Source organism: Papio anubis, chromosome 10, assembly GCF_008728515.1.
Source record: "Papio anubis isolate 15944 chromosome 10, Panubis1.0, whole genome shotgun sequence".
Lineage (NCBI taxonomy): Eukaryota > Metazoa > Chordata > Mammalia > Primates > Cercopithecidae > Papio > Papio anubis.
In genome coordinates, this window is record NC_044985.1 from 108,281,555 (window position 1) to 108,304,019 (window position 22,465).

Consider the following 22,465-nt stretch of genomic DNA (forward strand, 5'->3'; position numbering starts at 1 on the left):
TTTCTCTAGCTTACTTTTTTGTAAGAATCCAATATGCAATACATATATAAAATATATGCTAATCAACTGTTTATGTTATGTGTAAGGTTTTCATCCAACAGCACACTATTAGTTAAGTTTTTGGGGAGTCAAAAGTGTTATGTGGACTTTCGACCACACAGCAGGGTCAGCGTCCTTATACCCCACACAAGGATTATCTCTGTAATTTTAAAAACCATGTGTGTAAGTTCAAGCTCTCCAATTTGTTATCGATGAGTTGCTTAAGTGGAATGGTCAGAATGTGAGGTAGGTGTGCTGATGGGCATTTTTTGCATACACCCCTCCCTCAATGGGCCTCAGTCAAAAAAGGTCAAAATAGTTAAATTAGTAACTAAATAACATTAAGAACATCTTAAAAGATTATTAACATTTTCACAGATTACCTGAAAAAATTCTGCAGACATTTCCAAAAAAGGAGCCTCAAAATCTTCTTCATAGACTGATCTTCCTTCGAGACCTAAAATCATTAACATCTGGCAAGCATTTCTTATTGCGCCTCTGTTGAAAAAAGTTGTATCACTTGATAATTAAATTACATTAAAAATTCACATAAAAATTACAAAAGTAGTAAGTAAAAGTATCTTCAGGACATTTAACTTCTATTGAAGTGACCAATCTCCCACAGGCCACTCATGTAAAACAGAAGGATTTCGCCTAATTTTAAGTTGGAAAGCATATCTTGACTGCACGGCTATTTATCTCAAGGTGTTCTTACTCTGTTACAACAAAATTTTTAAAGAAAATTAAAATGTCTAAATATTTCTATGTATTTGAAAACACAGAGAGGTTGTTCATCAGGAAGGAAGGAGGGAGACAGGCATATTAAGCTGTACTGCCAGACATGGGTCCAATATATAGCTACTCCTGGGCAATATAACTTTTTGCACTAAATGGATTTTGGACAATCCTGATCAAGCACCAAAGCTGAAATAAAAAGAACTTTACACGTTTTCATCTAACAGCTCTTCTGAAAACAGATAAAGAGAGAAAAAAAATCTTGTATTTCAAGCCATTCTAGCTGCAGCATCACCAAAATGACACTGCCATCATTGTTATGAAGGGGGAGGAACTCTGAGTTAAAAGGGGCACAGCAGTTCTTAGTCATTTTAGGCTATGTTCGACAGTTTTCTTCAAAAATGTTAGGAATGATGGACAGACAAAAGCCCTTAAAGAAAAAGATCAATAAAAAAAATTAAAAGTTATTATACAGAAAAAAAGAAACAAAATGCTGGCATGAAAAATAAATGAAAAGCCAAAAGTGATGACTAGCTGAAAAGCATATTAAATAAAAGTTTAGGATAGTCTCTTCTAAAAACATAAAAGATGTGTGCTTTCAAATTAAATTCTAGGTAACTGTTAACTCTGATACAAAGTTTCTGAGGATTTTCCCAATGTGCTGAACATTCAAACTTTTATTTATTTTAATAAAACTAAGACAGAGAATTGTTCTCAAAATATAATCACTAAAACCAAAACCACCAGAGTAAAGAGAAATTTTACCTGTCTACAACTTCTCCTTTCCGCTCTCTTGCAATCATATCCAACAGAGTTTGCCGTAGATGATCCCTAATACACCCATAACGTACAACTTGATCTCGAAAAATAATTAATCCCAAATTGTAGACATTCTCCACATTATTTTGTTGTACATATACACGGTCCTACAGTTAAAGTCATATAAATATGAGTACAATTCTTGTGAACATAATAATTACTGTGTGCTACAATAACAAATAAAGGAAATAAAACTCCAAAAGCAATCATTTTTCAGGTGAGAAACATTTCAAACGATCTTAAGTAATGTGGAACTTTCTAGCACCTCTCAAGTTATATAAAGTTAAGTTTTTACAACTGACAATGTATAAATGGTGGCCCATTTACCTTAAGAAAAAGGGGAAAAAGCAAGCATTACAGTCAGGAACAAAAAAGCAAGTAAAAAAGGTAAACAGGCAGCACACTTTCTCCCCAAAGCCACAGCATATTCAAACAAGGTTCATTCTTAAATACTGTACTTGAAGAACATACTCTTGGAAGTAAAATTGAGAGCTGAATAAAGTAAGGATTTATACAACTTAGACTATTACTGGTAAGTATTAAAAGGCTCTAATGCATATAATAGAGCAGCATTAAGTATTACATAATTAAAACACCTCTACTTACTGGCACTTCAAACAGATTATACTTTCAAGTTCTTACCAACATGATTACAGATATCTCAGTTAATAGAGCACAGATAACCCAGAAGTGTTGGTTATAAAAGTTCGGTCTTGTGCATTCCCTGAAAATCCATATTGATAGCAAAACACACTGAAATAAAACTACTGTTTAATTCCCTTCTCATCTCAACAAGGATCTCTCTGGGCTTTCGTGGGTCTGTAAGTCTTCTAAAATTATTAAGTTATTATATGTTTGTTCACGCTTAAGTACTTTGGAAAGAAAGCCCATAACTTTCACCAGATTCTTGAACATGCATCTATAGGTTATAGCTAACGATAACGTGAACATGAAGAGAGCTCTACCATATTAACAATGTAACCAGAATATTATTAATCAGCTTTCCAAACTTTTTTTTTTTTTTTTGAGATGGAGTCTCATTCACTCTGCTGTCTGGGCTGGAGTGCAATGGTGCCATCTTGGCTCACTGCAACCTCTTCCTCCCAGGTTCAAGCAATTCTCCTGCCTCAGCCTTCTGAGTAGTTGACATTACAGACATATACCACCATGCCTGGCTAATTTATTTTTTTGTGGAGACCGGGTTTCACCAGTTGGCCAGGCAGGTCTTGAAAGTCCTGACCTCAAGTGATCTGCCCACCTTGGCCTCCCAAAGTGCTGGGATTACAGGCGTAAGCCACCATGCCCGGCCCCAAACAATTTTAATTAAATTCTCTACATGCAGTCCTTGCTTCCTATGACATCATTCCTCCAACCTTCTCCTTTCATTCATCTTGTATGATGGTATACACCTAATAACAAGGAAAGCTATTTTTTATATTATCTTCTTTAGTGCTCACATTTCTACATTCTATATAATCTCAGCACGAGCTCACAGTTTTCAAGTCTTAACATCAATTTTCATGAGTTCAAAATTTTCATTGATGACTTCGAAGTTTTTGGACTTCACACTTCCATCCTCAAGATCTTAAATTCAAAGTTTCCCTCTGACCACATCCCTCTTTTTTTTTTTTTTTTTCCGGATACGGGGTCTTGCCCTGCCACCAGGCTGGAGTGCAGTGGTGCGACCTTGGCTCACTGCGACCTCCACCTCCTGTTTTAAGCAATCCTCCTGCCTAAGCCTCCTGAGTACGTAGGACTACAGGTGCCTGCCACCACGCCCAGCTAATTTTTGTATGTTTAGTAGACACAGGGTTTCACCAGGTTGGCCAGGATGGTTTTGATCTCTTGACCTTGTAATCCGCCCACCTTGGCCTCCCAAACTGCTGGGATTACAGGCATAAGCCAGCGAGCCCAGCCTCCTTCCTTTCTTTTGATGGCTACTATTCTTTTTTTTTTTTTTTTATGAGACAGAGTCTCACTCTGTTGCCAGCCTGGAGTGCAGTGGTGTGTTCTCAGCTCACTGCAATCTCTGCCCCCCAGGTTCAAGCGATTCTCCTGCCTCAGTCTCCCAAGTAGCTGACATTACAGACACCCGCCACCATGCCCTGCTAATTTTTGTATTTTTAGTAGAGACGAGGTTTCACCATGTTGGCCAGGATGGTCTCGATCTCCTGACCTCGTGATCCATCACCTGTAAACCTCCTCTTTCATCTCATAAGACCTCCAGGCCCAACCTTTCCCTACTGTCATGGTAATTGTGTTTTACTTCTCAGCGCAGAATATGTACATAATAAAAACTGGCATAAATAATTCAAAAAGCAACAAGAATCCCTTTTATTATAAAAATAATCACTATTACTGCTTAAATTATTTTACAAATTTGATTTTTCTAAGTTCTACATATAAGTATATATTGTACAGAAAAGCACCAGAGACAGGAGAATACCTTTTAACCAATGTAATCAAAACCACTATCTGAATGGTTAAAGACAGCTAGTAAAAACAGTAAAACTATTATAACATATACAAACACTTGCATCTTAAACATTTTAATTTAAAAATATAAACGTTCATTCAGACATCAGGACTTTCTCTGAAAGTAAGTCCTGTGACTGAAGTTCAAGATTGTATACGTACAGGCCAGGCGGGGTGGCTAACGCCTGTAATCCCAGCACTCTGGGAAGCTGAAGCACTCGGATTACTTGAAGTCAGGAGTTTGAGACTAGCCTGTCCAATATGGTAAAACTATGTCTCTACTAAAAATACCAAAAGCTGGACGTGGTGGTGCGCGCCTGTAGTCCCAGCTACTCGGGAGGCTGAGGCAGGAGAATCAGTTCAACACAGCAGGAGGAGGCTGCAGTAAGCCGAGACTGTGCCACTGTACTCCAGCCTGGGTGACAGAGCAAGACCCCGTTTTGAAAATAAAATAAAATAAAATAAAATAAATAAATAGTGTGCTTATAAACACTCACACATAATAAATTGTATAGCATTCCTAGTTCAGTTTCATTAAGGTGAAGCATGAACTAGAGGCATTTATGAAGTAATCTCAATGTAAAATCCTTCTAGAGTTTTTACTGCTTTCACTCCAATGTCTTAAATTACCTACACTTAATTCAAACCAGTATGTAGCCATTTGCTTTTATGAAGTCTTTACAAAGCATTCAATCTAGCTTGCCAAAGTTTTATTTTTTCACAAGATTTTATCAATTTACACAATATTAAATTATATATTAATAGTAAGAAGTACAATTCAAATACACAGGTTTGAAAAATACCACACAACTTCAATAAGCACAAAGTTAAACTGGTAAGTGAAGAATATGGAAGATTATACTGGAAAAGTAGCCTAACAGTAGTAAGAGAACCCTTCATCAGGATTTGCAGCTAGAACAGAAAGTACTGCAATTCTGACAATTCCTTTGTTCACTCCTGCTTTCAGTCTCTATTAATTTCCTTTTCTGGTCATTTCATAGAATTATCCTGTAATACGTAATCTTTCGTGTCTGATTTCCTTCACTAAGCATAAAGTTTATAAGGCTTATTAATGTTGTAACATATAACAGTATTTCCTTCTTTTTAGGGCTAAACAGCACTCCACTGCATGGACACACCACATTTTGCTTATCTATCAGCTGACGGATATTTTGGGTTATTTCCATTTTTTGTCTATTATGATTAATGTGGCTATAAATATTTGGGTACAATATTTTTGTGGACATATGCTTTCATTTTTCTCGGGTGGATTCTAAGAGAGGAATTACTGGACTGTATGGAAATTATCAAACTTTTCTAAAGGTGATCTAACAGTTATGGTAAATTTTTTAATACAAAACCTCTAATAATAGTAACATTTGATGTGAAGTTAGGAATTCTTTATATGATCCTGGCTCTATTGTTAACTGGCTATGTGACCTTAAGTAAGTCACTTATTCATTGTAGCCCTCAGTAAAACAAAGTGCTGGTAAAGATACTCTCTAAAACATTAATATATTTCCTATGAAGCTTAATCCTCTCACCAAAAAATAACATACATGCAGGATCAAATACAAATACACTTCACTACTTCTTCCCTTTCTATTTGTTATCGGTCTCCCATGGCTTGGATTTCCCCCGTCCCAACTTTAAGCGCAGTGATGGTATGACTACTAAAGGAGGTAAATCTATTACCTTATGGCCTATTATGTCTGCTATCTTAAGCCCTCTGGCAAAAAGGCAGAAAGACACCAGTCACAACTGATGAATTCTTCAGGTATGCTGTGTATAGAGGAAAATGATGCTTCAGTAAAGGAAGCCAAGGCATGAGATGAGAACACATACAGTTTTGTGCACTCCAATCCAAAAATCTGAAATCTGAAATTCTCCAAACTCTGAAACTCTGAGCATCAACATGATGCCACAAGTAAATTCCACAACTGACCTCATGCATCAGGTTGCGGCCAAAACTTTATTTCATGTACAAATTACTTAAAATATTGTACAAAATTACGTTTGGGCTATGTATATAAGGTGTATATAAAACAGAAATGATTTTTATGTTTAGCACATGGGTTCCATCCCTACAATCTCTCATGTATATGCAAATATTCCAAAATCCCCCAAAAATGAGAAATCTGAAAACACTTATGGTCACAAGCATTTTGGATATGAGATAAAATCAACCTGAAGCTGGAAGGTGCAGGCAGAACATACAATGTTTAAAGCCATACGATACCGTGGTATAAGAGCTAAGCCTTTGTCTTTCAACTTGAGACAGTCAAGATGTGTGTGATTATAATTAAATGACACATAATATTAAGAAAAACTTGATAACTCTAAAATTTCATTATAGATAACAAAGAGCTAATAAATGGAGAAGAAACACAGAAACTTAAGTGTGGCTCTATAAAACTATTAATAGTAATACTAAATAACCATTTATATTAAATGTCTGACACATATGATTAATTACCATCAAGTACAATTAAGGGTACAGATGCGTAACCCTTGAGTATTTATGTGTGCATATGTTAAACAGAAATGTAGACATATATTCACAGTAAACTTGTGATATGCACATGATATGATTCTAGTATCACTTAAATTCTTGTGAGGTTTTAATTTTTATGTGTCTATTTTTAAAGATTTTTTAAAAGCCCCAGCTCCGGTTAACCTCTAACTAGCAATCTCAAAGTATGAAAAAGATTTTAAAAATCATTCCAAAAGAGAAAAAAAAAAATCAAAGACTGACTTTAAAGTGTCTTAACCCCACGCTCTGACCAAAATGTAGTATGAGTTTGACATTAGTCCTTATCTACTAAAGAGAGCTTAGCAGAGATAGAAAGTTGGTGGCTGCTTCTATCTGCCTTTTTAAAGCCAAAACAGGCATTTTAAATATAAAATGTTCTGAAAAACATGTCTGAAAGCCTAATGTGAGTCAAGCATTATATTTATATAAAGAGATGTGAGTTTCATCACCACAGAGATAAATCACATTTTAAATCTCTATTTACAGTTCTCTCTCAAGGGTTGCTATTCCTTGCCCAAGCAGGCCTACAATGAGCAAAAACTTTAACAAGCTAGACAGGAGCCAATGGTGGGGACACATCTCATGACCCCTTTTTCACAGCTGGTTCTGCATCGGACTTCATCCATACAGTAAGCTTAATAAACCAACTTCATTTGTAACATAAGCACTTCATTTGTAACATCTATCTCACAATGCTATTCCACTCATTTCCACTTCTAGTTCTGAAAATAAATAGCTTTTAAGACCAACTTCCCTGCCAAGAACTATAAAGGCTGGATAAAAAATACAAAAGCACCACCTGTTTTAAAACATCAACTAGGACAGGCAGGTCTCCAGGAGCTGGAGTGGAGGGAAATGGAGTCTTTCTAAGCCACAAGAAAAGGAAAGCTCAACCAGGTGACCTCCATGGACAACTCCGCAAATGCTTACTCAAGACCTAGGACTCTTTGCGTGCCCAGAAGACACGAGGACACCAACAAACAAAATGCTTGGCCCTACAAGACCACAGATAATACTACTTCCACCATCTTGGCAAAGATGTGCCTTTTCCTCTTCACCTTACCAACATACCTAAATAGTTAAATGATGTATAAGAAATCAAATTCAACACATAAAAGTATGCTCAAAGGTGTCAAGACACAAGATGCAAAAATACAGTTCCTTTTGAAGCTAAACCTACACAAAGTCAATGGGTGTCTCTTCAAGTGCGCTAAATAGCTTCATTACTCAGGGAATGGCATTACCAACAAATCAAAATAAAAGTTAAAATAAAAACAAAGTTGAAAATGAAGTACAAAAAACAACTTAACTCTTATTACTCTTAATTTACCCGCAAAAAAAGTTTAGTAAATATTTTTCACAGTCATTATGTTACAGAAAAGCAAGCTAGGATAAATGGGTTCTGGGCAAAATTAATGGTACACCCAAGGAAAGAAACAACTTAAAAATTGTTATTTTATCATTCCTATCGTAATGTTTCATTTGTAACTATGAGTAAACAGGTGTTCGAGAAGCAAATTCTAAAACTAACCTTTAGGTCACATTCAACTCTGAAAGTTTAGTATAAATACAAGAGTCCTCTGGTTCTATTACAAAGTTTAAGGGAGCTTTTAATAACATGTTTGCTTAAAGTCCAGTAGTTCAGTACTTCTTTTTTTTTTTTTTGAGACGGAGTCTCGCTCTGTTGCCCAGGCTGGAGTGCAGTAGCACGATCTTGGCTGACTGCAACTCCGCCTCCTGGGTTCAAGTGATCCTCCTGCCTCAGCCCCGCTAGTAGCTGGGATTACAGGCATGTGCCACCATGCCCGGCTAATTTTTGTCTTTTCAGTAGAGACGGGGTTTCACCATGTTGGCCAGGCTGGTCTCGAACTCCTGACCTCATGTGATCCACCCACCTCGGCCTCTCAAAGTAGTTCAGTACTTTTAATACTACTACTAATAGACCAAGGATGGTTATTTGTTAGTACTCATTCACCTATACTCTGCCTGGTCCCACATATGGCCAGTAGTAGCTATTTATTTAGGGGGAGGAAAAAAGAGTTAAACATGTGTGAATTGCTGTGAAAGTTGGTTTTTTAAGTTAACTGTCAAGCTGCTTAATCAAACTCTTAAACAGTTCTTTCAGTTTCTTATTCTCATACTAAGAACATCTATAACTGTTTTTGTCTACTACTGTGAAAGAGGACAGGAAAAGACAAATGTAAACAGGGTTAAAAAAATCTTTATAAATATTAAATACTTATTCTGCTAGTAAGCTAGAGATAAACCCTGAAAAGTTAAACTTGTATTTAAAATTTAAAAAAAAAAAAAAAAAAAGAGGCAAATAACTATAGCAAGTCTATCAGAACATGTTAGAACCTGCCTTACCAAATGCAATCACTAGGGTAATCCTCTATTAACAAGTAATAAAACATTTTCAAATAGAGTTCACTTTCAAATAATGAAATAAATACAGATTTAAAAAGGTTTAACACAATGAAGACAAATAGAAAAATTTTAAATGAGCAGAAAAGTAGCAAAAAGTTTCTACTGCAGAATCATAGTAGGGGGGAAAAAAGTCTAATTATAATTAGATCCACGTTTAAAGAACTGTGTCAACACTTTCCGCGATGCCAGTAACTGACTACATTTCTAAAACAGCACCAGTAACTTATGAATTAGTAAATTGTACAGACAGATTAACATTTCTAGATATAAAAATATTACTGATAAATTTGGTAGAGAAGCATATGATATGGTGTAAAAAAACCTGGTGTAGACTTAGCCACTACTGAAAAGCTCAGAGTTTCCATCACAGTAAAATTTTCTTAAAATCTTTCTTGGGAGGCTGAGGTGGGTGGATCATGAGGTCAGGATAGAGACCATCCTGGCTAACACAGTGAAACGCTGTCTCTACTAAAAAACACACAAAAAATTAGCTGGGTGTGGTGGTGGGAGCCTGTAGTCCCAGCTACTTGGGAGGCTGAGGCAGGAGAATGGTATGAACCCGGGAGGCGGAGCTTGCAGTGAGTAAAGATCACACCACTGCACTTCAGCCTGGGTGACAGGGCGAGATTCTGTCTCAAAAAGAAAAAAGAAAAAGAAGAAAAAAAAAATCCTTCTCAGGGGTCTGAAAATTTTTAACAAGAAAAACATAGTTGTGAAAAAATTCTATTTAAAAATACTTTCCATTTAAGAATTGTCTACCAAGGTATTAGACAAATCAAACCCATGTTTCTCTAAAGTTGTGTAAACTGCAATAAATCATAAAATAAAAACACTGTTCTCTACTTCTACTTCAAATTTAATAATCTAGAGGTCAGAGGAAAAAAAAAGTTAATCACACTTTGAGGTCTTACAGCAATGAATTTATAAGACTATCTTTTAGGAAAGAAGACCTGTATTAGAGAAGCAGTACAATTCAGTGGTTCAGAGCACTGATTCAAGAACCAGACAGACTCTGTTTCAGTTTTGTCTCTGCCATTTACTAGATGTGACCTTAGCATCTGTCTCAGTTGCCTCATCTGTAAAATAACATCTACCTCAAAATGTTATTCCACCTTTAGCACTGAAAGAAAAGCTTTTGTAAGACCAACTCCCCTGGAAGGAAGAACAACTACAAAAGCTGGATGAAAATAAAAAGCTACTACCTCATACCCATTAGAAGAGTTACTATCAAAACACACACACACACACACACCACAAAATAACAAAATAACAAGTTCTGACAAGGATGTGGAGAAATTAGAGCTCTCGTGCACTGTTGGTGGGAACCTAAGATGGTATAACTGCTGTGGAAAGCAACATATCAGTTCCTCAAAAATTAAAAAAACAATTAACATAGGACTCACTAATTCCACTTCTGGGTATACACCCAAAAGAAATGAAAGCACAGTCTTGAAGAGGTATTTGTACATCCGTGTACAATATCACGTGTACACGGATATCCGTGTACAATATATATCCGTGTACAATAATATCAGCATTATTATTCACAGTAGCCAAAAGGTGAAAACAACTCAAGTGTCCATCAACAGATGAACAGATAAACAAAATGTGGTCTACACATACAATGCAGTATTATGTAGCCTTAGAAAGAAAGTAAACTCTCACATAAGCCGTAATGCAGATGAACCTTAAGGACATGCTAAGTGAAACATGCCAGTCACAAAGGGACAAACATCTTATGATTCCACGTACATGAGGTAATGAGTGATCAAATCATAAACAGAGAAGGTAGAATGGTAGCGGGCAGAGGCTTGGGCGGGGGAGGGAAATGTAAAGTTACTGTTTCGTGGGTATAGAATTTCAGTTTTTGCAAGATGAAAAGAATTCTGGAGAGGATGGTGGTGACAGCTGTACAACAATGTGAACATACACTTAATAGCTCTGAACTGCACACTTAAGGATAAGATGGTAAATTTTACATGTATCTGACCACAATTAAAAAAACAAACCAAAAATCCGCCGTGTTTAAAAGCATCAAGAGTAACAAAGGCAACCCAGACTTATGGGGCCAAGATTCCGGAGAAAAGGCAAACATACTGAGAGGAGCCCCATACCAGCCTTCACTGGTTCCCTTCCGTCATCTGCTGTATTTGGAGGACTGGAAATAAGAGCCCAACCAGAAAGACAAAAGTGGGGTTGGTTACCAAGCAGCTAGGACTTAAAGAGGGTCAAGGTTCTGAAGAGGAGAGAAATACAAAGAGCCACCATTTCTGCAAGAAATTTTTCACTGAGATGTTTACTGATACAGCACCCCAAGCGAGGGTGATGACACCAAGAATCCAAACAGAAAGTATCAAAGGGAGGCTGAAGATCTGTGCTGAAGAGACAACTGTTAGAATTCTAGGAACATTAATTCAGAAGGCAACCTGGCAAACGCTTCAGGCTTTCTTTCAGTTCAGACCCCAGAGGAACTATGCTCTGTGAATAGGTATGTCCTGGAAATAAAGGCAAACTGTTAACAGACCAACACTAACAAAGCCTAAAAGCTAGCCTCAACTACATCATGGTGATCTGACTCTACTTTACCTGCCTGCCAGAACAAAATTAAATTTACTTTGGAGGAAGATATCATCCAGGGCCTCCACAATTTTTTATACACAATACTGGAATTCAAATTTTAAAATACCATGCTTGCCCCTTTCCCCTACAAAACAAAACAAAAACAACCCAGGACCAAAAGTATAAAAACCAAAGAAAAAACCCCAAGAAGTCAAAATGTTCTAAGACCTTTACCCTACCCAGAAAGTGGTAAGAAACAAAACAAAAAACTAATATAATGCATATAATCTCTATGGTAACTACTAAAATAACAACAACATGTAAATAATAAGCTAATGGGGGGTGGGGATAATAAAATACACTTATGAATCTAAAGAAAGCAAAAAAAAAAAAAAAAAAAAAACGCTGAGAAAAGGAAGAACAGATGAGAGAAAAAAATAGGACAGTAAATTTAAACCCAAATGTATCAATAATTATTTTAAATGTAAACAAACTAAATGCTTCAATATATGGAACAAGTGATATATGTTAAAACTCTGGGTTCATCATAAACTCTATTAAACAGAGTCAATTAATGTAATTCTTTTGCACTGAGGCAATTGATACAGCACAGTAGTGAAGACGATGAGCTTTAGAATCAAATTTTAAATTCAAATTTCAATCACAATCAAACACTGCAAATTCAAAGGCTTAAACCCAATGTTCTACTCCAGTTATTTAGCAAATGTATGATTTTGACAGGTTAGTCTCTCTAACCTCAGTTCTTAATCTTTCTAACCTCAGTTTTTCATTCACAAAAATGGAGAAAACATTCAACTTTAAGGTCAAGTTTTTAAAACATGTGGCACAGTGATGAAGGTATGTAATAAATGATATTTGTTATGTATTCGGAAAAACATTTACTTTCAAAGAAACACAATACATTTTTTTGGTTTTATTGATCTCCCAAAGTACTGCTTAAAAATAACAAAAATAATAATAAAATAATATTTTTAGGATTAAATAAATCAATCTACATAAATTGCTTAAACAGTGCCTGGCACGCACCAAAGGTGACAGTATTATTTGCTCTTTTGAGTAGCAGTACTGGGGAGACTATAGCCAAGGAAGGCTTACATTAACCCACTCGAAGAGTTCCTAAAGAAACTGTGATCAACTTAATCTACCCACATCTCCTGTTTTCTTCCTTCATTATTGTAATTCCTCAGGCACCACATCTAGCTGTTCACTTTCAGTTTTAAGATGGTATAAAACTTTAGAGCTAAAAGGGCTCTAACATTTAAAATAATCTAATCAACATATCCTTACAGATTCCTTAGACAGGCTTTCAGGCACCCATAAACCCCTTGAAACTGCACAAAGTATGTGTTCTGTGGTATGTGGATGCACATATGCCTGCCTCTTCCAGAAGACAGTTCATGAAATATGATCATTCTCCCAAAAGATAAGAATCAGAGCTCTTGTCCAATAATTTTACAGATAAGGAAACAAGACTCTTGAGAGGGTAAATAACTTAAGCAAATTAATGACAAAGCAGGAACTAGTTTCTTAATTCACATTAAACATTTTTCTCACTACTCCAAACTTCCTATGCACATTGTCAGAGTCCACTTTATGTACAAAAGTTCATTCCCTTTACTCTATCAAGATGTGATGTATTTCTGGGCTGGGTGCTGTGGCTCACACCTGTAATTCCAGCACTTTGGAAGGCCGAGGCGAGTGGATCACCTGAGGTCGAGAGTTCGAGACCAGTATGGCCAACATGGTGAAATCCCGTCTCTACTAAAAATACAAAAAATTAGCTGGATGTGGTGGTGGGTGCCTGTAATCCCAGCTATTTGGAAGGCTGAGGCAGGAGAACCGCTTGAACCAGGGAGGCGGAGGCTGCAGTGAGCTAAGATTGCGCCACTGCACTCCAGCCTGGGCGACAGAGGGAGACTCCATCTTAAAAAAAAAAAAAAAGAAAAGAAATAATGTGCTCTATTACTTAACACAGGGTCTACACTTCATGTTAGGCAGCAATAAACACCAAATACTTGCCTTCCTAAACTTAATGGCATGGACTGCTAAAATTATCACTGCATACACTCAGAAAAACAGTTCACAAGGCACAGCCTGGGCAACAGAGCAAGACTCAGTCTCAAAAAAAAAAAAAAAAAAAGTTTACTGTTCTACTTTTCTATTAGTCTGTTTCAGATAGGAGCTGAAAAATATTAAATAACATTTTTAAATAGCAAGAAAAATTAAATAAAACAAAAAAGAAGCAGGAATTTAAGGAAGGAAGAAACTCTTATCATCAGGCACATTATTAACCTTCACAGTATTTCATGATGCCCTGGTTTCCCAGACATAAGGCCTAGTACTTGGCTTCTGACAAAACTATAAAAAGATGCCAGGATATCGGACACCGGTCAGTCATAGCTATAAAAATTAGAGCACGAATGGGGAAAGCCTGTCTTAAAAAGACCTTTCTTACAAAAGCAAAGTCAAGTCAGACAAAATGTTGAAGAGGTATAGCCGAAAAGTCACTGTATCCTGTTTTCTTCTAGTACATCATTCTGAAAGCAGAGAAGGTGCCAGGAAAATTCTTAATCTATCTGTGCTTTTCCAGAATACAGTTATTTTCAAAATTCTCTAAATGTGCAACCTAGAATACTGTGAACAAACTTTTTAAAGAGCTAAAATCATCAAAATCTAAGGAGAAAACACAGACCCACAGACTCCATCATCTCTATGTTCTCATCCTATCTTCTGGCCTCCACAAAGGCACACAAATTCTCCATGGTAGCTTTAGCAAATAGCTTATAGTATTCATCTCAACTCTGCTCTTTGCCACCTATTACCTTTGGTAACCACAACATTTGCACTAACGAGCAATCTGACACACTCCTTACAGATGCCTAAATTTTAATCTTCCATTTTATCAAGATTCCCTTCAGCCACACGTTGATATAAGCAAACCTTGAACCTCATCATTAGAAGACATCAAATAACTTTGGCATTGAAGATCATCTTTTTCTTCCCACCTCTCCTACTCTGTTACACTTGAAAGATCCCGCTTCTCAATCTCACTAGATCTCCAGGTCTACTGATTCCAAATATGTAATACTTCTATTTCCTGGACCATATGAGATTCACGTCCTTCCTTTAACAGCAAGGACCCACAGCAACCATTTCAAAAATGCTATCTTAGAATTCTCCCCAACACCCAAGAGGGAAAATTCTATCAGTGAGTTTTCCTTATTTTGAACACTCTTCTCTGAGACTGCGAAGTACCCTGGAAAAAGTACAAACTCTAACTGGCTCCACTATACAAAATTTGTGCCAACTCACCTAAATCAGCCCCTCACAACTATAGATAATCCATTTATTTACACTTAGTTGATCACAGCACAGTGAGCATTCCATTTTTTTCCTTGTATTAGTTTCTTATATTGTTGCTGTAAAAATTACCACAAATTTGTGGTTTATCTATTCTCTTATATTCTAGAATTCAGAAAACTGAAATCAGTTTCAGTGGGCTAAAGCAAAGATGTTGGCAGCGCTGGCTCCTTCTGGAGGCTCTCAGGGAGCATCCATTTCCTTGCTTTTCTAGTGGTCATCTGTCTTCTTTGGCTGGTGCTCCTCCTCCAGTTTCAAAGTGCATCACTCCAGTCTCTGTTTCTACAATCATATCACCCTTTTTCCCTGACTGACTCTTTCATCTCTCTGGTAAGAACCAGTATGATTACATCACGTCCAGGGGAACAGCCTGGGATAATCTCATGTAAAAATCCATAACATAATCACATGTGCAAAGTTCCTTTTGCCATATAAAGCTAACATGCCCAGGTTTCAAAGATTAGTCATGGACATATTTTAGGATTGGGGGGCTGGGGGGCAGCCTACCACACTCCTTAAGGGCTCAACAACTCATATGCTTCTGTCACCCTAAACTGATGGTCCTATCTTCTACCTTACTAAGGAGACTAGAATACCAAAAGAGAGTTCCTCAGCTTCTCTCCTTTTCATAAAGTTATTGTTACACTCCACTTCATCTCTTTACCCATCTTTGACAACTTTCCAAATAGCTCAAAGAAGCAGTGACCCTCCTTTCTTGGGTTACTCTCTCCCCATTCCTTTGAATTTATTCCCTCTAATCTCCATTCAGAATAATTTGCAATACTACTCTACCTTTGCTGTTTGTCAAAATGATTAGAAATATAGACAAATTCAAGAAGAAACACAAAAATACCTTTGAAATTCTCCATAAAGTTTTGTGTAGCAATTCTTCTATTAGCCTTCTTAATAGAAGATCAAGATAGAAAATGATTTTGTTCCCTTTGACATTAATTGTAATTGCCTGAGTAGCCTATGGGACACTATCTATAATTTTCCTTAATATTATATTCATTTTCATAGCTTGAAAGAGAAAAATGAACCAAATATTAATAAATACTTATGGATTGTATCAATAATTCAGGCTGTAACATAATGTATATAACAGACTTTCTGTAACATCAAATCTTTTCCCAATCATTAATCATTTGAATAATTAAAATGAAAGTGAAACATATTAACCAGTCCCAAACGATCTCATAAGCTAAACACGGAGTTACTTCTTTAATAAAAGAATGAATCGGCCGGGCGCGGTGGCTCATGCCTGTAATCCCAGCACTTTGGGAGGCCGAAGCGGGCAGATCACGAGGTCAGGAGATTGAGACCATCCTGGCTAACACGGTGAAACCCCGTCTCTACTAAAAATTAAAAAAAAATAAAAAAAAAAAAATTAGCCGGGCGTGGTGGCAGGCGCATGTAGTCCCAGCTACTTGGGAGGCTGAGGCAGGAGAATGGCATGAATCTGGGAGGCAGAGCTTGCAGTGAGCCGAGATCCAGCCACTGCTCTCCGAGACTCCGTCTCAAAAATAAAAGGAAAAAAAAAAAAGAATGAATCGAATTAACAAATATAAGTAAAGCAGGGATTACAACTCAGGAGCCAAACAGGTAATGCAAGTCTCAAACATTAGGAAGGGGTGGAGTGGCAGAAACTAGAGGCCACATGTTCCATCAAGAGACATGTAGACCTGACTTTTTGCAACACCAAACCTGCCAAACAACAAAGTTATGTGGGGCAAATTTTGAACAATGCATATCTCCACCACGTAACCCGTGACTTTATTTACATTTTCAAGAGGCAGTGTGTCCCAGAGTATCATGCATAACATTTTAGACATAGACACCTCCTTGTCAGAGTAAAAGTCAGCTAGGCCGGGCACGGTGGCTCACGCCTGTAATCCCAGCACTTTGGAAGGCTGAGGCAGGCGGATCACAAAGTCATGAGATGGAGATCATCCTGGCAAACATGGTGAAACCCAATCTCTACTAAAAATACAAAAAATTAGCCAGGTGTGGTGGCGGGTGCCTGTAGTCCCAGCTACTCGGGAGGCTGAGGCAGGAGAATGGAGTGAACCTGGGAGGCGGAGCTTGCAGTGAGCCAAGATCATCGTGCCACTGCACTGCAGCCTGGGTGACAGAGTGAGACTCCATCTCAAAAAAAAAAAAAAAAAAAAAAGTCAGCTAGCTGAGTAGGTAGTGGGTGGGCAGACAACGAAGTTTCTTCTCTCCTTCTGCTCTGGGCCTAAGATCTAAAATCCCAATAGTTAGAGCCAGTAATCACAAGAAACCTGCATACTTGGTAATATGACCTAAGAGTCTAGGTTGAGGGTAAAGACTTATGAAAAAAAAAAAAGGAAAAAAAAAAGTGGAGATGTCCACAGAAAACTTTGATTTTTGAAAAATTAAAAACCTATTTTATCTTAAATGAGGTATTGGTTAGGTGCATATGTTTGTCAAAAATCATTTTGTACAGTTTAATTCATTTCAACGTATATTAAATTTTACCTTAATTTTAAAATGTACTTTTGGTTGGGCACAGAGGCTCACGCCTGTAATTCCAACACTTTGGGAGGCCAAGGCAGGTGGATCACTTGAGCCCAGGAGTTCGAGACCAGCCTGGCCAACATGGTGAAACCCCATCTCTACCAAAAATACAAAAATTGGCCAGGTGTGGTGGTGCGCACCTGTAGTCCCAATTACTCAGAAGGCTGAGGCAGGAGGATCGCTTCAACCCAGGAGGCGGAGGTTGCAGTGAGCTGAGATTGTGCCACTGGACTCCAGCCTGAGCGACAGAGCAAGACCCTGTCTCAAAAAAATTAAAAACATAAAAGTGTACTTTTAAGTACATTTTAATTAACCCTAGAACACTACACATAAAAAGGCAATATAAGTAAATGAAGGATATGAAAAATTTAAAAAATTTATCTTGTAGAACATGAAGGTATCAACACTTTCTTTTTGAATCTAAAATAGCCTTTTTTTTTTTTTGCAACAGAGTCTTACTCTGTCACCTAGGCTGGAGTGCAGTGGCATGATCTTGGCTTCCTGCAACCTCTGCCTCCCAAGTTCAAGCGATTCTCCTGCCTCAGCCTCCGAGTAGCTGGGATCATAGGCATGCACCACCACACCCGGCAAATTTTTTGTGTTTTTAGTAGAGATGAGGTTTCACCACATTGGACAGGCTGGTCTCAAACTCCTGGCCTCAAGTAATCCACCCACCTAGGCCTCCCCAGGTGCTGGGATTACAGGTGTGAGCCACTGTGCCTGGCCTAAAATAGCTATTTTTAATAAGCGTTTTTAAAAAGTGTAGTTTATTTAAAAAAAAATACTATATAACATCTGCACCAATTCATTAAACACATATGTAAGTGCCTAGTTTGTACAAGGAGCTGTGGTAGGTATTAAAGAAGTAATAGTGACACAAACATTGTTTCCATCCTCATACAGTCTAGTGGGCAAACTACACACTGAGCAGTTGGGTCGTTAATGACTGTGATAAATGTTGCAAAGGAATAGTACTAGGTACAATGAGAGCAACTGCAGCCAGCTAGGAGTACGTGGGTCAGGGAAAGCTTACCAGAAATATAAGGTAAGACATAAAGGGTAAGTAGAGCAAGTGACATTAAGGGAAAAAAAAAAAAAAATTCTAGAAACATTTCCAGACAGAAAACATGTAAAAGAATTCCAAGATGAGAGGTAAGGATTTCAACAGGGCAGTAACATGATCAGATTAGGCTTTAAAATAGTAATCCTGGGAGCAATACGGAAAACAGAAGAGCCCAGTGAACACTGTAAGACTAGCAACACTGAATATTTCAAGAAAGAAATGAAGGTGGTTTGATGTTGAATAATAGACAATAAAGAGAAAATGGCAGAGTCTAGCAACAGATAATGTAGGGAGAAAGAAGGAACTTACAAGAATATAGCCGGGCGCGGTGGCTCACGCCTGTAATCCCAGCACTTTGGGAGGCTGAGGCAGGAGAATGGTGTGAACCCGGGAGGCAAAGCTTGCAGTGAGCCGAGACAGCGCCACTGCACTCCAACCTGGGCGAAAGAGCGAGACCGTCTCAAAAAATAAAAAAAATAAAAAAGAATAATTCTCAGGTTTCAGTATGAACAACTGAATGACAGTGATTATGAGCTCATTTGGACGTGCCAAGTTTGAAGTACTTCAGAGAATGAAGGCTCCATTAACTAGACAAATGAATATGAGTCTGAATCTCAGAAAATGAAGCTAGAAACATAATTTGGGAATCATCTGCACAGAAGCACATGAAGCTCCTGAAGGTGAAGAGTGCACATACCATGAGAAGAACATCTAGGACTAAATCCCAAGAATGCTTCTATTTAAGGGGAGATGGTGGGGGCAGTTAGTAGTAGTTGGAGGAGGAGAGGCTAAGGAACAGTAAAAAGGCAGGTAGGAGGCATACAAAGAGAGTTCTTTGTTACAGAAATCAAGGAAACATGTTAGAAGAAGGAAGGAATGACCAACTATGACAAATGCTGCTTTAAAAAAAAAAAAATGAAGGAGAATGGGGATTAGCAGTCTCTTCGTATTCTGACATGCACAGATACCATGGTGATACTAGTAAGGGCAAAACCAAACATGATAGTTGAGGTAGAAGCTTAACTATAATGTATTCAAAGTGTATGAAAGATGAGAAAAGGAAGATGGCAAATGTCAACATTTCTTATGACACATTTAGCTATGAACGACAGATGAGAGATCCCGGGAGACAGCGCAGGGGTTCACCAGAGAATTTAATGGAATTATACTCTGAGGATTGAGTGAGTGGCCTGAACATGTTTAATGTTGGTTAAGATCCAATATGAAAGGCAGAACCCTAAAATACTTAAGGTTCATGACAAGGTAGAAGGGGACTGACCTATAGCACAGGTTGAGACATGGCCTCTGACAGAAGAGGACACCACCCTCTACTAAAAGAGGGAAAAAGAAAAACATAAAAGAGGAGAAAATACAAGTAAAGTTCTAGATTTAGTGGCAAAAAATAAGCATAGTTCCTACCTGATGCTTTCTCTTTTCTCTGAGAAGTAGAAGGCAATATCATTTACTACAAGGGAGAGAACCCAAGGCAGAGCTGGAGGTCTGAAGAGAAATAACTGCTGGAGCAAGCTGACTAACGAAAGAGAGTGAAACTGCTGGGCAGTGTGAAGGGTTGACCACAGGTCTTTGATGCGACAAACAGTGGCATCAATCTACCCTGTATGAATTTTCAGTTCATGCAGCACTGTGGTACAACCAAATGGGTTTGATGAAAAGATGAAGGGACAAGAAATAATACCAGTTAATCTCTAATGAGCATGTTACTATGGGCCAAGCCCTACAAGTGCTTTACATGAATAGTTCTGCTTAATCCTCATGACTACTCTACCCCATATTATTTTCATTTTATAGACAAGGACCCTGAGGCATGAAATAATTAACTTCTTGACCATATGTAGACCTAGAATTCAAGATTTGAGATTTCACAGCAAAAAAAAAAAAAAAAAAAAAAAGAGGAAGAAGAAAAAAGAAAGAAAAAAAGGGAGGCAGAGGACTAAAACAAAACAGACTTTAAAAATAACATCAGAGGCCGGGCGCGGTGGCTCAAGCCTGTAATCCCAGCACTTTGGGAGGCCGAGGCGGGCGGATCACGAGGTCAGGAGATCGAGACCATCCTGGCTAACACGGTGAAACCCCGTCTCTACTAAAAATGCAAAAAATTAGCCGGGCGAGGCGGCGGGCGCCTGTAGTCCCAGCTACTTGGGAGGCTGAGGCAGGAGAATGGCGTGAACCCGGGAGGCGGAGCTTGCAGTGAGCCGAGATCGCGCCACTGCACTCCAGCCTGGGCGACTAAGCGAGACTCTGTCTCAAAAAAAAAAATAAAAAAAAAAAAAAATAAATAAATAAAAATAAAAAAAATAATAAAAATAACATCAGAGTATGCATGTGTATAAAATTTTAAAATACTTCTTTTGTCAACAGAATAAACTGTAAGATTACAAGTGGTTTTTTATCTTAATGTTAGATAGTTAGGATGCAATTTAAATTAGACTCACCATATCTAGAACTTCGAAAACAGCAACAAGCTAACTTATTTCAAATTTATATGCCAGAGATTATGATACATGTTGTCTCATACCATCTCATTTAACTTCAAAATGATAACACAAGGTTAATTTATAACTGGATGAGAAAAATGATGCTCAGAAAAGCTAAATAATTTGTTATACCTTTTATCAAATCCCTTAAAAGTGAAGTGACCTCTTCCTGACCCCCTTTGCCACTAAGCCCTTACAAAACCAGGGGTAACAGGCCTGACTGAAATCACAGGGCAGAACAAAAAACTTTACAGTTGTTTGTTCACATTGGAAATTCTTTCCAAACATTGCTTTATTCTACCACATAAAAGAAACTAGGACAAGCTCTCATCACTACATTAAAACTAAAAAAACTAGAAATAAAAATATACAAAGGCAAAACTTTGGGAAAAAATAATTATATCCAATACACAAACATAAACCCTGAAGTAAAACAAGTCATTAACTTGCTAATTTTAGAGTGATACAATAATTAAACTTAATGAATCTAGAGTCATTCTATAACACCAAATTTTTTTTAACTGATAATTTAATCTCTCTGAAAGTTATTAAACAGCTTAGATCAAAGTCAGTGTTTTCCAAGTGGTCTTGCTGAACAGGATTTTTTTTCTTGACTGATAAAAATAAAATACAGCAACAGCCGGTGAAAAATGGAATATACACGTGGAGAAGCTAATATCCTTAAACAAGACTAGCTGCAATAGTGCACTGCAATAATTTACTATTAAGAGAAATAGATGGCAGCTATGAGAGTATGATTATCAGGAAAAATACTTGTATTAATATGACATCCTCTCTCACTGACGATGTAAGAATTTAGGATTTGGGTTGCGTGCGATGGCTCACACCTGAATCCCAGCACTCTGGGAGGCTGAAGCGGACAGATCACGAGATCAGGAGATCGAGGCCGTCCTGACTAACACGGTGAAACCCTGTCTCTACTAAAAAATACAAAAAAAATTAGCTGGGCATGGTGGTGGGTGCCTGTAGTCCCAGCTACTTGGGAGGCAGAGGCAGGAAAATGGTGTGAACCCAGCAGGCGGAGCTTGCAGTGAGCAGAGATAGCACCACTGCACCTCCAGCCTGGGTGACAGAGTGAGCTCCATCTCAAAAAAAAAAAAAAAGAATTTAGGATGTAAAAACTTGTAAGAGAATATTCAGCTTTTGTTTCTCATACTGTCATTCAACAACTCTTAAGAAGAGATGTTAATATGGTTTTTTCCACATTTTTCACTGACAAGTGCTAAATACTAAGAAAAAAATTAAATCATTCCCTTTCAGTTTCACATTCTAAGCATTCACTAACTATGTGAACAATTAAGATTTTTATTCACATAGGCTTAGGCTGGCCCTTACAAAGAAAGTACTGTCTATTTAAAAAACAAAAACCACCTTCCACAC

At 37.6% G+C, this 22,465-nt stretch overlaps 1 protein-coding gene across 4 annotated transcripts in view; it reads right to left on the bottom strand.

Annotated features, from left to right (window-relative positions):
• Nucleotides 1-22,465, bottom strand: part of CUL3 (cullin 3) — a 116,617-nt gene that overhangs the window by 43,092 nt on the left and 51,060 nt on the right. For all 4 annotated transcript variants that reach the window (XM_021924417.2, XM_021924420.2, XM_021924418.2 and 1 more), the window contains 2 exons: nucleotides 1,540-1,700; nucleotides 423-537 (listed from right to left, as the gene is read on the bottom strand). In XM_021924417.2, the coding sequence (XP_021780109.1) occupies nucleotides 423-537; nucleotides 1,540-1,700 (276 nt within the window). The remainder of the gene's footprint in view (nucleotides 1-422; nucleotides 538-1,539; nucleotides 1,701-22,465) is intronic.